General features: G+C 47.1%; 1 protein-coding gene across 1 annotated transcript; it reads left to right on the top strand.

The window, feature by feature from the left end:
• Positions 1-848: 848 nt before the first annotated feature.
• Positions 849-7,453, top strand: RBM43 (RNA binding motif protein 43). The gene is made up of 4 exons (XM_074594839.1): positions 849-963; positions 3,071-3,269; positions 3,779-3,873; positions 3,955-7,453. Exons 1-4 carry the CDS (start codon positions 961-963, stop codon positions 4,687-4,689), a joined length of 1,032 nt encoding a protein of 343 aa, XP_074450940.1. The 5' UTR covers positions 849-960; the 3' UTR covers positions 4,690-7,453.
• The last annotated feature ends 10,220 nt before the right edge of the window (positions 7,454-17,673 follow it).

Genomic DNA, 17,673 nt, shown 5'->3' with positions numbered 1-17,673 from the left:
AATTTATTTTTATAGTCTTTGACATCTTGTTATGCAGGAAAACGACAATGCACCAAACTCAGATATACCTCAGATACATCCTCAGGTATATCTATTATATACACCTCAGGTATATCTATTATTATTCTATTATTATTCTAATTATTATTATTATTCTAGAGAAGCTGTTAGTAGACAATAGATAGCGTTGAATATGGGAAACGAAAAGGCTGCCAGCACCGCAGTTGATTTTTACTGTGAATTTACTGTTGGGTGAGATACATGTGACTGCAGCACCTCTTGCTGTCTAGTGCGTGCAAAGGCACGGATGGATTACCTGAAAATTATGAAGTAATAATAAAAAAAAAAAAGTAGTACTACTGGAGTATTTATGGAGATTGTGTACTTTTGCATGTAACGGTCTTAAAATCTTGGTAAGATCAGATGCCTTAAAAAGAAAGCGGGGAAACCTGGTGAAGGTGAAAAATGTCATTAACTGTACCAGTTTTAATGATGAAAAACGAGAATACAGAATTTAGGTGATGTTTCTATAAATGGCAACATCCCTTTTCCTACCTACTGGAGTGAAGTTACCTCTGACAGAAGTTTTAAGAAGAGCTGTATGAACTTTTTCCATGCCCGTACTGCCTACAGGTACTTCACCGCCTCACCGGTGCCGCTCCCACCCTGAGCCGAGCCTCCACGCCGACTCAGTCCCACAGCCCCTGTGGATTTTCACTAATTGTGAAAATCGGGTTATTGCTCCTTCTCGAGCTTCCTCAGCGCGGGGTCGGCGGGAGGCGGCCCGGGGAAGGCCCCCACCTCCGGCCGCGGGGCTCCCGCAGCACTGGGGCCGCCATTTCCCTTCGCTTTCCCCGCAGGGCGGGGCCCGCCGAGCCCTCCCGCTCCTCCCCGCGAAGGGAGGTGGCCGCCCGTCGCCCCGGACGCCGGTGGAAGCCTCACCTCAGCGGAGCGGCGGACATGGCAAGTGCCGGCGGCGGGCGGGCAGAGCCGTGAGGGGAGCAGTGGGGCCGTGAGGGGAGCGCCGCGGCGGCGGGAGGCGGCGGCGGCGGCGGCCGTCAGAGGGGCCGGGCCGGGCCGGTTCCCGCCGGGAGGTTTCGGGGGTGCTGAGGGCGGGGGAGAGCCCGGGGCTTCCTGCCGGCCCTCTCGTCCCTCCGGAGCGCCCTCGCAGCGGGGTGGAAGGAGGGGCCGTCTCCTGCACCGCTGGTGAAAAGCTTCGGGGGGTTAAAAGTAACGGCGCCATGAGGGAAGCAGCGAGTCGCGTCCGCCCCTCGCTCGGTTCCCGCACTGAAGAACCACTGCGTTCCCAGGCAGCCGCGGCCTGCTGTCCTGGCCCTCCTGTGGGGGTAGCAGCGGCTCTGATTTCCCTCTCACTAACATTAATACTTCAGTTTTTTAATAACAGTGATAACCGATGAGGCCTATGGGTAAGTCTTCACATCCGATCACTTGCCAGCCTTGACCCGTGTAGCAGACTTGCCAGGAAAGGGCAAATAGTCGCCAGGGCCCGGCATTGCAGTGCTCCTCTCCCCTCTGCCTGCCTGTGTCCGCATGGCACCTCTGCCCCGTCTGGCAACTAACACAGACATGTCTCAGAAGTGATTCAGCACAAACAAACTGTGTCTTTTTGGGTTTTTTTTGTTGGTTTTTCGTTGTTTTTTTTTCTAACCCCAATAGTAGGCATGAGTGTTCTTCCAAAATACCAGCTGGCAAGGTGCGAGATGCTGTCTGGCAGCAGAGTGCTCCCACTCGTGCAGGGGCTGCGTCGGCTGCGCGAAGCCTGAGAAAATCCTGCATAAAGCTACGGCAATCTCGGGAGCACCCTGTTTATATTCTCTTCATGTTGTCTCATTAGTGCAGAAACTTGCTTTCGCACAAGCGTCACCACCAACATAATTGCCTAATACAGTTAAACCTCCTGGCTTTTTAAATTTGATGGGTGATGAATGCTTTTATGAATTAAAAGCTTGCATGGTGGCACAGTTGAATTGAACGTCCCCTCGGTCCCTTCAGAAACACTGCGGTGGTGGTCTATAAGGCTTTGGAGGCAGGTTGATGAAGCATTTGCCCCTGGCGGCACGTTCTGCAGGCTTTATAACTGCTCTGCTGGCCCTAACGTTTTATGCAGCCCAGGTCCAGAAGAAACTTTGTAAGAGAAGTCTAAAGAAAGTAGATGGAATGACTGGCCTTGAGTACAGTCGCTGTGAAGTTACTGATAGTTCGTTCCCGTGAACGCTGCCAGGCAGACAGACCAAATTATTTTTTTTCTTCCAAAAAGTCAATGAACTGTTACAAAATGTACTCAGTGTTCCACCATTTACAGTAATTTTGCTGTGATAGTCCCAGTGAAATGTTACTGTTTATGTCTGTGTAATAAGAATGGAGAGAAAATATGCTTTTCTTAACAAGACATGGATGCAAAGCCTATTTAGGATGGATTTCATGTTTGCAGCATTGGGAGGTTTGTCTCTGATGAGAATCATGTGTGTAGTTAGTTGTTATACGCACTGCGAGTCTCAAATGACTGGGATTATGTTCTTCCAATTTAACAAGGTTATCCATTCAGTAAGTGGAGAGAGATGAGTCAGAGCACAACCCCAGATCCCAGCTCTCATCAATTTAACAAGTAAGGACAGTCTGAATCTGGACCTTCTATTCTGAACAGACAATCCTTACTGAACAGTATATGCAATTACAATTTTTCCTTCTCTTCAAATTTTGGATATTAGAATCAGAGAAAACAACCTTATCAGTGTGACACTGGACCTTTCATTTGAGAAGCTGTTAAATTTAGTTGTAATTTTTACTGCGTTAAGAAGATACTGAGAGGGTGTAAATTACACCTAAGAGCCAGGCCATTTTTTACTGCAGCCTAATGGAAAGGTGCCTGAGGGAGCCTGGCATTCGCTGACATCTGATTCAGCAGTCGTCTTCATTACCTACTAAATGTGCGCGTTCACTGTGCAAAGGGAAGAGGAGTCACTTCAGCGATCTGGGTGAATCAGGGTAACCTCTACGGGAGCTCACCGGTACTCCCCGCGTTTACATTGTGCCATGTCTCTGTGCGCAGGCAACAGGACAAGCTGCTAAATCAGCAAGGACGGTTGTCATCACTGGTGTTCCAGATGGCCTTCTGCACGATGATGTCATGACTGACATACTGGTGATTCACTTCCAAATGTCCAAGAATAACGGGGGAGATGTGGAAGAAGTACTGTATCCAACAATGGAAAAAGGAGTTGCATATGTAACTTTTGAAGATCAAGAAGGTATTTAGATTAATACATGAAATGTAGCCGTCTCCCAAAGAATTAGCCCTAGATTGTTAGCTCTAAACCAAATAATTTCAAATAGTTTACTGGTACTAGGATTTTATAGAACCAGGAGACTAATACCTCTCTTTTAGTCAGTCAAAGCTTTAGGTTTTTATTTCTGTTCAGTGAAGACATGACTCTGAACAGGTTTTGTGCAAAGCGTTTGTTATGTTTGTTTTTAGGGATAAGTTTATATCATGCATAATAGATATGATTTTTGTAGTCAGGGCTTTGAGAATAAATCTCTGCCAATTAGTGTTCTAAGAAGACAGGCTTCTGTCTCTCTCTCCACAATTTTGACTAATACATAAAATATTAGGCAAGAATATTGAATTGCCTGCGTGCATGTATGGAAATTGTTAGGGAAAACATCAAGAGAAAACCACCTGTGCAGTGTTCTGCCATCAGACTAGCAATGGCACATTGTCTTACTGTGCAACAAGTGAATCTGGCTTTCTCTTTAGTTGTAGAGAGTGTTCTAAAGAAGGATGACCATCGACTAGAAGACAAGAGGTTGTCCAGATACTATCCGCTGAAAGTAACCCGTTACTGTGAACACGTAAGCGCATTCAGAATTTACCTAGTTGTACTTCCGTTGCTATGTTAACCATTACGTAACTTCTGCAATTCAAAATTCTAGGTCTTCAGCTCTGTCACGTCTATCCTCAATATGTCTATTTTCAAAGATCAATTTGTTTTAGAAGATCTGATACAAGAACTTAAAAAGAAGAGCACAGCTTTGAGCTTTGGTCCTTTGCAATCCAATGGGCATATTTCTGTTCAAGGGCCATTCCCAGCAATCAAATTGCTAAGAGACTCTCTCTTACTAAAAGCAAAATCCCTTTCAGAGAAGGACAAAGGAGAAGAAAGTAAGCCCCATCAGAGACCAAGGAGGAGGCTACAGCAACACAGACTTACCACAGAGACAAGTAATTTCATTTATGATGCGGATTGGGAAAAACAAGTGGTTGTCCTTGACACAGATACATATCACTACATGAAGTACTTTTATCCCAGGACATTCCTCGTAAATGATGATGTTGTAATTTCGAACATTACTGATGGTGATATAACTACAGTGTATATTGAGAAAGCTGGAAGTAGGTCTGATGCTGAACAGGTACTAAGAGTCAAAGAGAAAATTGAAAACCGGTCTCTCAAACTCCATAATGCTTTACGTAAAGAAAGGATTTACTTTGAGGAACAAACTGGAGATGAAAAGCGGAGATATAAACAGGTGTGTGAAAGTCTAAAACCCCATTACCCTCATGTTTTGATCAGTCTTTACGATACTCACGTTGATGTTGTAGGTAATTCTTCTGAGATTTTTGAATTTATAAAGGAAGTGAGCAATAAGATTCAGAGCCTGCTTTAAACCAGGTAGGAAGTTAGTGTTCGTGCTTTTTAACGTTGTGCTTCTCACACAGACCGTACTGGTGCAACCTGTGCACCTCTGTGTCCCTGCAGATCTGTCACATTCCTCCCACTCACGGGCTGGGAAGGGGAAGTCTGCATACGAGGGTGAACAAGCCCATTCCCCTGAAATTCCAAATTAACTTCAGAACAGGAAACAAATGATCTCTGTATCTCTCGTGAGCTTAGAGACTGAAGAAGTTAGGCCTCCTCTGTCCGGATATAGCCACCTTTTTCCTTTTGTTAGCTGCGTTCTGGGCACACACGCATTCATTTCATCTTGCTGTCAGCAAGCATATGATAAGAAAAGAGGATTTTTTTTTAATAGTTCTCATTAGCATAAGAATTCAGACTGACAAAGCTGGGCGAGCCAATCTGATATGACATACTGCGTTGAAGTTGAGTTGTGTTTCTTTGTGCTGGGAGACAGGAATCGGAGCCTTTTTCTGTTGCCTTTAATCGGCAGAAGGAAGTTCTCGTCATTGGGATGCATGAAGAAGATAGAGCTTTGACACTTGAGGGGATGGAATGTTTTATTAAATTTACAGGCTTGTCATGTCCTGAGAAAGACCTTAGAAGATGGCATTGGAAGTTCTTGACAGTAGAAAATAAGTGAGTTTGTTTTCATAAGAGCCGTTATGGGGTTTTTTGCAGCTGTAACAGCATTTGCAGCATCCCTTGACAGCATGTTATTTAGACATGAAAGTATATCCAAAGTTTTGATGGGAAAATCTTGGGACATTTAGACTTTTGAATCAGATTCAGTTTATGCAAGTCTGTTTATATATCTATTACAAGGGTCTAAATTGCCATCCTAATTTAGGCTTTTTATAAAACTGATTTAGAAGATAACTTACTTTATGTGTTCAGGATACTTTGTCGAAACATTGAGAGCAACAGCTCTTTTGTCTTATGTGCAGGAAAAGTTTTATTTTTTTATGCCATTAAAGAAATTAGTTATACAAAATATTGTGTCCGTGTTCTTTTGGTTAGAAGCCCAAACCTAAAGCCCAAGAAATGCTTTAGGCGTTTTCTTTTCAGGACTGATTATCCATTGCAATTATGCCAGTGAAAGATAAAATTGTTAAACTAGTGCCAGTGCTCTGTATTAAAATACACTGTCAAAATGGGAAGATGATGAGCTTAAGCACTTTGCTGAATTGGAAGTGAGGGGAGTAGTATTTAAAGAATTAATCAAAGAATTAATCTCTTCCAAGTTCCCCTGCAGCTCGTCGGTTCACCAAGGGTGTCGGAGATGGGGCTGCAGGTGGGTGCCCAGAGTCAGGCCCTGCAAGAGCCCCTCTTATGCTTCCCTCCAGCGCTGGGCTCTTTTGGGTGCTCCCCACAGAGCTTAAGCAAAGATGGGAAGTTTTTCAATCTTGTAAAAGAGAAAGTCCTCTACGAAGGATAATCCTTTAATGAAATTAGTGCTCTTCACTAGTGTCCGGATTGGTCTTCCCTTGTCTTTCCTGAAGAGCTCCATTTCTTTCCAATTCATAGCATTAGTATTTCCTGTTCATGGCAATAAATGTTTAGGGCTAGGCTGGTAAACCAGCGGCACTGGTGTCAGTTTGAATCCTGACTGGTTACTACTGGCTGAGTGTCACTTTTTGAGTCAGTTTTGACCACAGAAGAGCTTGCAGCAGTGGTACAGGTGTCACTCAGGTCTCGTTGCCTGGCAAGTACGTGGTTTTCGCCGAATGCTTTTCAGTCAAAACCTGAAAATCTTGAAAACATCACAGTTGGATAAAATTTCGTTGTTGAATCCTGGTTCAGTTGCGGCAGCTCTTCTGATTCAGTTGCTGAACGCCCCTTTGCCACCACATCCTTGGCAGCTCTCAGCTGCCGAGTGCTGGGGCCGTTTCTCGCCCCCAGCCAGTGTTGTTTCATTGTTTCCCGGTGCTCTCCCATCTGCTGTCTGTGGTCTCATACTAAGAATGTCATTTCTTTAGACAAAAAAGAACGTTGCATTGGTTGGTTTGTGTTTATGGAATGCCTACTAAATAGGGATCTGGATCCGGGCTAGATGAGCAAATAGTAGCTGTTGTTATGCTCCAGGCTTTATGGGCTGTTTTTTCACGTTGGATTTGCAGCAGCCTTGGCCAGGAACATGCCACCTTTGTCACCTCTGATGGCTCCTTGTGTCTGTACAAGGGCAGGGTCTTTCCTAGTGATAGTAGAGAGGCTGTGCCACTTATGGCCTCTGACTGATGGAGCTACTCTCAGATCTAACCCCAGCAGCAGCAAAAAAAAAAAGCTGCGGTCCACCAGGATAGACCAGCATTTGCTGTAAAACATAAACAGCATTTCAGGAGAATAACATCATAAGCAAAACAGGCATTTGTTCCTTCCTTCATGATGCTGGTATCACAGAAAACAATAGATGCTTAGGAAAAAATGAAAGTCCGATTTTGTCATTACCATGAATACTTAAACAAATACAACAAAACAAATTGGTCTTAGGTCCAGTAAGAGGCTTGCCAGCTCTTATTCTCACAGTTATTTTTATGGCAAGCAAAGCACTGCTGTATCTATTAAACTCCACTTGACAAAGGCATTTAGTATTTGTGTATATTGGAAAATATCCGGGAGACAGTATTGGATGTTTTTCCTAGATCTAAACTAGTGGCGCTGACTCAGTATTCTCAGTGTTGGGTTTGCGCTTTTAATTTTGAATAGAGAACTTGCTCGTGGGACCTCAACAAAATATTTGTCCTTATTGCTGTGCCGACGCTTGCTGCCCTTCACCAGAAGGGAATACATAACAGTTCACGTTGTAAAAATACAAAGCCTAATTTTGACTTCAGGCGCAACTCCTACTGACAAAGCCTAAAAAATAAAAAAAAAAATTTAAAAGTCAAAAATAGCAGCAGAACCTGAGCCCAGTTCCTGGTTGTCCCCCACGACGGCCAGTGGGGTAAGCACCATTCCCTGTCGCCTGACAGCCGGAGGATTCAAGAAACAATTTGACATCCCTTATCAGGAAAATATTGTATATTTTGGAGGCAAAAGCAATCTCCTTGTTGACCAGAGGGGATGGAGGAGGAAAGGCTTGCTGAAGTCCTTTCGCCATCACTGGCATAAAGCGCTGCTCTGGTGAGGCAAAGGGGGGACAAAACTTCCTGTACTCCCCATTGTACCTGTGCAACTATGAAGTGTTAAAGGTTAGTTTGATTCCTGCAGGAAGGAGGTTGTTCCAGTACGAAGAAAAGCCCTTCCCATGGGTTTAATTGTCATCCAAACTGCTTCTGCCACCTTCGAGTTGCATTGAGACTCTCTCTGGGCATTTCTTAAAAAAAGCACATCCTACAAAAGACCTGGCAGGTCTCCTGAAAGACTGCGATGCCAGAGCGACATTTTCTTGCTACTTTTGGAAGCCGTATCTTTTATTAAAACAAACAAACAGAAAAACAACAGAATGATGCGCAGGAAAAATAAACAGCATTATGAGCAAATGATTCATTCTTTAAGACAATTTTTACGCTTACATCTTCATCTGGCCACGCTGGAGACTCAGAACCATAAAACACAGATGAAAACAGCCACGAGCCGTCAGCCGAGGACGGAGGGCGAGCGTGGGGTGGTGGGTGAGTCGGTACCTGCAGCCCGCGGGGGTGGGATGGGGCTGAGAGGAGATGAGTTCAGCCATCTGTGTATCTGGAGGAACCGAGGGTCTTCGCTTGGCTCCGCTTCGGCTCTCGGGAGGCTTCCATAAACAAACACACACGGTCCTGTTTTGTCGCGCGTCTTGTGCAAGAGAAAAGCAGCTGTAGACCAGGGCCGAGCTCACGCGGGGGAAATTCCTTCTCCATTGCACAACATTTCTGCGGTGACTTCTTCCCTCGCATTGTGTGGCGTGTGGGTGTTTACAGGATACGTGGCTTCTGTCCAATTTAACTTAAAATAACTAATTTCTTGTCCTTTGGGCTTCTGCCTTTCAATCTGCTGCAGTTACTGATGAAAGGACCTTTTCCATCGCTCTCTTTTAAACTAAGAGCATAGTGAAATCACATGTAGGTGCTTTACCATTTTCACCTACCATTAGAGGATGGGAGTCTTCCCTGATTCCTGCAGCAGGCTGCTGAAGATAAACAGACGATTTGTCTAAGAGAAAAAGAATGATTCATAATTAATTTTAATTATTATTTTAAAAAAAAACCACAACAAAACAGAAAAAATGAGTCAAACTGCACAACAATTCGGAACTGACAGAACCTGGTCTGGTTGTACTTACTTTTTCCTTAGCTATAAAGTTGCAGAACATCTGCTGGAAAACAAGTCCCTTTTTCTCCTTCGCCTAACACAGCTTTCCTTTGTCTCCTGACACCCATTAATGGCCTTTAAAGAAACCTCCTAAAAGTAACTCCGTTAAGAAGAAATACTACCTCTAATGGCAGCGGCCACTGCTGCTGGAGCATTGCATTAAAGCCATTTTTCAGGTGGATTTCCCCACTTGTTACTGCTACCACCTTTGCGGCAGGAGCAGTATGGATCAGGACCTGCTACACAGAGTACTTTACCCCCCCCAAAAAAAGCTGTATAAAATACTGGAAAAAACAAAGTTCTGTTATCTTTGTACAGGTGAAATCGTTACATACTCCTTAGATCCCTGACACCAGGGAGGAGGGAACACATGGCATGCCGAGCGCGGTACGTACAGACGGCAGTGCTGTCACTGGGACCGAATCGCGCAGAAGAAGGGGGGATTTTCTCCAAGGTGGAAGCCATGGCTGACAGTCACAACTCATCCCCGATCAAGCTATAAGCAGCAGGCTGTGCGTAGTGCATATGGAGCTGCACACCCTATTCCGTAGCTGTGCTCCAGGAACAGCTTGATATTTCCTGGCAAGCTCAAGGGTGCCAGAACACGGAGATGGTCCATATCAGGTCAGATCCTGACTAACAGCTGCTGATGTGATCTACTTCTTGGGCTGGACATGAGGACATGAGCAGGGGCCACCTTCCCTACAGGGTTCCACCAGCTGGACTTTGTCCCATCGACTTCTCCTGCCATAAACAACAGGGAGCACAAGAGGGAGCCAGATGCTTTGGAGCTGAAATCCCAAAGTCTCCGCTGGGGTCCTGCCCAACGGCAGCCGGGGAAGGAGGAGGTGCTAGAAGCAGGTCCTGCTCTGTCCTTTAGCTGGTGGAAGTGGAGCTCAGGTCACGTTTGCCTGGAGCAGATGTTGGGAGCGGTCTCTTCCAGTACTTCATCACTCAGGAGGTGCTCTTACATCCCCTTCTTTCAAGGTTATATAAAAATGGGTAAGGAAATGGGGCACTTCACTGGTTTCACACTGATATTACGGATGGATTCGATGACCAGAAGCCCTAGCGCTGCTGCAGTTAATCCCTTGTTAAACATCATTACTTCAGCCCGCAGAGCCCTGAACCAGGTGAGCACAACGTGACACCATGGAGGGCAGATCACCTCAGTGCTCACCTGTGGGGGGTGACCACCCCATTACCACTACTCTGAGACAAAGGGAGTGACCAGAAAGAAGAGCAGGTGAAAGCCAACAGTTCTGCTCTCTGGGGGTGATGCTCCCCGCTGACCCCCATCCCCCGGAGGTGAGGACCTGCCGTGGAAAGCTGCGCTTGGATTCCAGCTTACCTGCACTGCTCTGGGGCTCCTGGTCTCCTCCAGATCCCACCAAGTACAAGGGCCTTGGAGGAGAAACACCAGCTCAAGGCCACCGCTGCACTCGGGAATTTAACCCTTCCTGCACATAAGAATCACCTGGCACTGAAGTCAGTGGGCAGTGGTGGTGGGGTTTGACTTTCAGTCCAGACACACTTTAAAAAACAAAACAAAATAAAATTTAAAAAAACCAAACAACAAAATCCATCCACTTTGGCATGGATTCTGGCAAGTCTTTCCTAGCATTGTAATAAAAGCAACATGTCGGTGTTGCAAATAGATGTGTCCTGCCTAGCCTGCACATGGGGCCTTAATTTGCAGAAACTCACCATTTTTACCATTGTCTGAGTGCTTCTGTTTATTAGCAGATACAGCCAGTTCTTAACAACTGGAAAACGTTACTGCACACAGTAAACACCATTGAGAGTGCTCTTCCCCCTCGAAGTTATCCGAACGCTTCCCCCGTGAGTTAAGGGATTTGGCATTTCTCTCAGGCATACTTTACATTTTCCAAACTTTCTGAATAACACATTGAGAGACTGAAGCATCTGCACTGCCAAACCAAATGAGAGAAGAAATGATTTTGCAGGCTCATTAATGCCTCGCACTGACAGGCCTGGAGGGGGCTGCGGTTTTATTTACATAGGGTAGAGACAGGCCTTCGGGGAAGTGCGGTGTCATTTCCATGGAGGAGAGATGTTCCTTCAGGGGTGGGGTCTCATTTAGATGCAAAAGGGGCAGGAACTGGGAACGCAGTCTTACATAGGGAAGGTTTTACCTGTGCTTCCAAAAACACACTTAAAAACACAGTCGTAAATGCTGTTCTTGGTGGCAGCTGGAGGATTTTTCCCCACACGTGGAGCTGTTGGAGTTCAGCTACACCAGCTATCCCACTGCGAGCAGAGCCCCCGAGGGCAAATGAGGGTGAATTAGCTATGGAGGAAAGAAACAGAAGATAACTTGAAGATGGAAAGACTAAGAAAATCCAGAAAATAACAGTGTTTATAAAACAACAGTTGTCAGTCCTCCCTCCCAAACTCTCCTGAAGTCAAACCCAAAATAACTGTATATACCTACTTGCTGGCTCAACGCTATTTGCAGAGCTGTCCCTCTGCCCCCCCATCGCTGCTCCCCAACGTGCCCAACCAATGCACACCGAGGTCGTCCCCAACACACCACAGGCTGCCCACACCACCCACCTCCCCTCGGTGCCTCTCCACAGCCAATGAGGTCTGGTCTTCACCGCCCCAGAGTCATCCTCCCAGCCTCCAAGAGAGCTGATGATTAATTGAAGCCAGCTGCTTGGCTCCCTCGCCTTCTTCCCGCACCACTTTGCATTCCTGTTAAAGCACATGAGCCGCCCCAGAGCTCTGCTTGGCTTTCTGGAGCGTGCAGCAGTGATGGTGCAGAAACAAGGCCAGCTTTCACACCACCCCTCCTCTTTGCTGGCTGTAGATGTTTAGGTACCAGACACTCACAGTGGTGAACTCAGTGCGCAATGTCATCAGCCTCAGAAGGTATTTAAAGTCTTGCTGATTTGGGGCCTGTGTTACATTTTTAGCTGTTTTTGTTATGTTCTCAGTTTTTTAATGTGGGTAACCCTGAAGAGCCTCCAGACTTGCAGTACTGCCATAGCGATCACATATGAATATCTAATCAAATAACAGTTCCTCGAGAATCATAGAATGGTTTGGGTTGGAAGGGACCTTCAAGATCATCTCGTTCCACCCCCCTGCCCTGGGCAGGGACACCTCCCACCAGCCCAGGTTGCTCCAAGCCCCGGCCAACCTGGCCTTGAACCCCTCCAGGGATGGGGCAGCCACAGCTTCTCTGGGCAACCTGGGCCAGGGGCTCACCGCCCTCACAGCAAACAATTTCTTCCTCAGATCTCATCTCAGTCTCCCCTCTTGCAGTGTAAAACCCTTCCCCCTCGTCCCATGGCTCCCCTCCCTGCTCCAGAGTCCCTCCCCAGCTTTCCTGGAGCCCCTCGAGGGCCTGGAAGGTCTCCCCGGAGCCTTCTCTTCTCCAGGCTGAACCCCCCCAGCTCTCTCAGCCTGTCCTCCCAGCAGAGGGGCTCCAGCCCTCCCAGCATCTCCGGGGCCTCCTCTGGCCCCGCTCCAACAGCTCCGTGTCCTTCTGCTGTTGGTGCCCCAGAGCTGGAGGCAGCGCTGCAGGGGGGTCTCCCCAGAGTGGGGCAGAGCAACTGCCGTGGTATCTGATAGAGACCTTCCCAATCAGGTGTTCATGCTCCTGACCCGTTTTGCTTAGTGACAAATACTGCACACTGAGAGTGCCACCAAGCCAAAGTGTTAAAAATGAGCACGCCAGAGGCCTTGCAAGTCAGCGGTGCTCAGTTTGCTCAGCACCTCAGCCTGAGCCCATCAGCTCTTGAGCTCTTATCTTCATGTCAACTGACATTTCTGCGGCTTCTGTGTCAGCCAGTCCCAAGGCATATCCATCACCACTCCCAGGCTTTGTGCAAACACAAACAGAAGTAAATAAATACCTGGGTCACAGCACTAAAGAGTTAAGAAAGCTCTGTGTTCTTCCCCAGGGGAGAGCCTATTGCAACTTGTAAACACTTGCTGTCTGTTTCCAGGTGGTAATTAAAACAGCTTCCCCCCACCACGGCGGTATTACATCAAGAGGCTGACAATTTCCTGGAGAAAACAGCTGTGTTTCCACTAATGAGCCTCAAGATCAGCAAAACGTGATGCCTGTGCGCAGTTGTAGCTGCGGCTCTGGCACGTGAGACCCTAAGACCCTTTGATAATTCTTACTGGTATTTCTTAGAGGGTTTTGTTTCTCCTACTGTTATTGTCCCAGCTTGCAAAAGTCTGCTCATCACGCTGTGGAGTTTTTCCTTTTAAATATTTACTGTGGATTGTTGGTAATTCAACCAGGTAACGGTGACACATGGAATGGGCTCTGCCAGGAGAAGGCAAATTGGGGCAAAATAACCACATCAGGGAAAGAAAAAGCAGAGAGAAGCATGTTTCTGAGTTTCTGGAAGAAAGACATTTTTATATCATGCAGATCAATGAAACTTTTTTTTTTTTCCACAAGATGAATTAATTTTTGCAGGTCTGGAGAGGGTATGGGAGTTTGAGAAATGGTTTCATTCCCTTCAGGTGGCATATTCACATTTTCCCAAATTACTTTGCAAATAACTGGCGCTCTTTAATAGGGAAGCTGGGCAAAATAAAGCAGGGCTGTCAAATATTGCTGCTAAGTTGCAGATTCTTCACCACCGTACTGGGCTGGCAACGGCTAAAAGGGAACAGATAAAACTGTGATGGTCGTTCATCTTAATGGTTGCGTTGGCGAGTAGATATTAGTAGTCCTGCTATTGTGAACCTGGTTTGCACGCCCATGTGTAATGCTGCAAACAGCTAGGGGGTGAATGGTGTTCTGCGCTGAATTTATACTTGAATTTGTGCTGTTGTATGAATAGGCGATAAATACAAGCGTGGCTGGAGCATGGGAACAGCAGCAGATCTGGAGCAGAAGTCCCTGCTGCTGGGGTCAGTCTGTTTCCCGTCACCTCGAAAGGAGCTGGGACTTCATCCTGTGTCCTGGGATGCAGGGGTTTTGGTGGGCACCAACGCAGGTCTGTATCAAACACAGGGAAAACTGGTATCACAGAATCTTCATGGTTGGAAAGGACCCTTAAGATCATCGAGTCCAACCAAACAACCTACAATCTCTGCCACTAGAGCATGCCCTGAAGTGCCACATCTAGACGTTTCTGAAACACCTCTAGGGATGGTGACTCAACCCCCTCCCTGGGCAGGCTGTTCCAGTGCCTGACCACTCTTCCAGTAAAGTAATTCTTCCTAATATCTAACCTAAACCTCCCCTGGCGCAGCTTCAGCCCATTTCCTCTGGTCCTGTCATTATTCCCCTGGGAGAAGAGGCCACCACCCACCTCTCTACACCCTCCTTTCAGGGAGTTGTAGAGGGCAATGAGGTCTCCCCTCAGCCTCCTCTCCTCCAGGCTAAACATGCCCAGCTCCCTCAGCCTCTCCTCATAGGACCTGGAGAGGATTTGATCATATGACCTGGTAGAGCGGTTTGATAAAGGTCTGCCCTTCAGCAGCTTGTGCCAGTCCAGGCTGTGTGATGACGGGCTGCGGGCATCTCTCAGGAGGATGCAGATCGCCAGGGATGCAGCTCCCTTCCCAAAAGCAAGGTCTTACGTGAATCCTCAGGGCTCGGTCATGTTTGGCCAAGCAGGAAGGCTCTCATGCTCTCATTCTCCTCTGGTGTGGATTGACTCGGCACCTCCACCAGTACCTCCCTCACTCCCCGTGGAGACCTCACTCAAGGTCATCTCCATCACCTCTGTTTCTGGGTCCATTTATCAGTAGTTTCCCACTGCTCTGCTTTCCCGCTGGAGCAGCCGAACCCATCTCGGCTCAAGCAAATCTGGGAGGACTCTCTTCTTCTGGGCAAGGTTCAACCACAGCTGAACAGATCAGTCCCGCTTTTGGCCCCTTTGGGAAAGCGTGGCAGGGAAAGCTTGTGCTCGTTACATTAAAAATGAGTATTTTCACTATCTAGACAGAAGCCTTCAATCTCCAGGGCCATCAGTCTGTACCCCTGACAAAGACGGAATGAAAGGCAAAACATAATTACTTACATATTACTCCATCTGACATCTTAAATATTAAGACATCTATCTAGTCTAAAATCATTCATATAAATGTGTTTGTGGCACCTTAGGCTTAGGAAATTTTGAATAGCTGAAGCGATAATGTTCTTCGGTTCGGTCGGGCTCCTGGTATAATGTGATTTGGTTTTCCTCAGGAGCAGGGGGTTGGCTACAGCCTCACGCCGCGAAGTTGTGGTCCCACCTGCCAGGAACTTTATACTATTTCTCTGTGCCTCTGGAGATATGTTTCCGTGATAGTCCACTGCCTTAACGGGAAATTTGAGGTGATGCATCCGTTTTTTGAAAAGTAAGCATTGTGTAAAATGAGCATAAATGTCATGTGTTTTCATAACTGTCAAACTATTGTAATTTCTCTGTTATTTTATAGATTGAAAAATTGAGGCAAAGAGGGCAAACGCTTGCCTGAGGCTACACGTTCAATAGCAGAATAAAAATTGACAATAACGCACTAAGGTCAGGCCAAAGAAATATTAACACTTTGTCAGCCTCCAGCATTCAGGAAGCATGGGACGAGAGGCCCCACGCCATGTTTTTATTCCTAAACCCCTCCATGTCGAGCTCTCTGCCTTTTGCAGGTGCATATTTCCAGCCTTTTAACTGAAAAGCGGATTAAAAAGCCTGAAAATGAAAATAGTTGGAAATAATGAAAATAACGACTGCAGAGAACCTCGTGTATTTGCAGGATTTGAAGTCGGTGCCTTAAGAAAAAGAGCAGAGGATTATTGTGGCTCACGACAGTGTTGTGAGAGCCAGAAAACCGTGTTACGCCGGTGCTGAAGGCGGCGGAGGGCGAGCAGGGGACGCCTGGGGACAAATTCACCAGGTGCTGCGGGGTTTTCAGATTCACCTTCAGACTTTTTCTGCCACCCGGAGTCAGCTCTCTGCTTTTGCAGCTTGTGCTTTGGGCAGTTCACGGCGCTGGAAAATACTTCGTGAAAATTGTCTAAATTGAAAAGAAATGACGAATTTTGAAACCTTCTGCCTAGCCAAAGAAGCAAAACTGACTTAGCAAACACGACTTCTTTTTGTTTAGGGAAAGGAACTGCTGTGTCTGAGGCGGTCCCTTGTGAAAACGTGTTTTTATGCAGCGTGCTGTATGTGCCATTCCCAAAACCTGCACATTTTGTAGCCAAATGGCAGAGCATGTCAGTTTACGTGGTGTAACAAACCGTGCTTCTGCTCTTCTTTGCCTGAAAAAAGAATTAACTCCAAAAAAGAAAACAGGGGAATTGAGTATAAAAAAAAAACGGAGGTGCGAAAACTTAGGGACATGGGAATAATTAGAAGTATTTTACTACCCACTGGTACTTAAATGTGAACTGCACTTCAAACGTACACCGTTTAAATTACCTCTGCAACCGTCGGCAGCTTCGCGGAGCCTCGCACGCAGAGCTCGTTATGCCGCCCTCTCCTGCCACGGGATCCGGGGGATTTGTTTGGCTTCCAGAGAGCGCGGAAAAGGGCTAATGAGACCCCCTGGCATTTCGGGGTGAGCGGCGTGGAGCCCCGGGGTCCCTGAGCATCACTGCTCTGCTTTTTTAAGTCTGGATTTCAGCCGTTGCTCACCTTGGGAATGGGGACAAGGAGGCTGTGAGGTTACGAAGGGGACTTGCAAGGGTGTGGAGGGCTGTACATCTATCCGGACTTTTCTGGTTGAACTGCATAGTAGGGTCTGTAGCGATTGGGGAAATCAGGGATGGCCCATCTCAGCTCTATAATGTCATTTTTATAACTGTTATTTTGATTAATTGGATGGCAGCTAATGATGTAACCAACAGGCTCTCCCTCTTGGCCCCTTTCCCGCTGGGGATGGTGGTGCTGCAGGACCTCCACCAGTACCTGTGCTACAGGACTTTGCGGGTGGGAGGCAGGAGGATGGATGGATGGATACGCCTGGGACACCACGTCCTCTGGGTACCCTTCCCGACATGGTATCCCAGGGCTTTGGGACCCCCTGCTTTACAGAGCCTGCAGATAGTGAGCTTGTGTATAAAGCCAAAAAACATAGCTTTTTTTCCATCAAGAAGAAAACAACATTAATGGCACTTCCCAGGTTTGTTAGCTGCCGCGCTCCTTTCTTTCATCTTTATCACTAAGCAGCTCATTAAACAAATCAAAGCGGGTTTTATGAGGCTGCCTCCTCCCAGATGTGCCCAGCGTCTCCCCCGCCAGGGCGCTGCGGGCGCCCAGCAGACGGCAGGGCTGGCACAGGGCACGGGGACGCAGCCTTTGTGCCCGTCAACGTGCACTTCAGCCAAATAACTTCAGGAGTGGGGTTTCCAGCAGGTCCCGCGGTTGTGCTCAGGTACAGCCGACTCGCCTGCTCTCCCTCTCTTGGTCAGGATGTGTCCGTTTTGATTGCCTGCGCTGTTAACGAGGGTGGTTGGTGGTTTGGAGCCCTCCTTACGGGGGCGAGAGCCACGTGAAATGCAGAAGGAGCCCATGGTAGCAGCAGTAAAGGAAACCACGTCTCGCTATTCCCCATCTCCGGTTACCGTTAGCCCGTACAGGAACCACTGGTCTGTGGGTGATCTTATAGCCCATCTGTTCTGCGGTCTGTGCTACAGCAGAGCGGCACAAAAGGGCGTGTTTATATTGTAGCCAGTTTGTTTTTATTGTTCTTCAAGGTT

This window comes from Larus michahellis, chromosome 7 (assembly GCF_964199755.1).
Source record: "Larus michahellis chromosome 7, bLarMic1.1, whole genome shotgun sequence".
Lineage (NCBI taxonomy): Eukaryota > Metazoa > Chordata > Aves > Charadriiformes > Laridae > Larus > Larus michahellis.
This window is presented reverse-complemented; position numbering and strand designations above follow the sequence as displayed.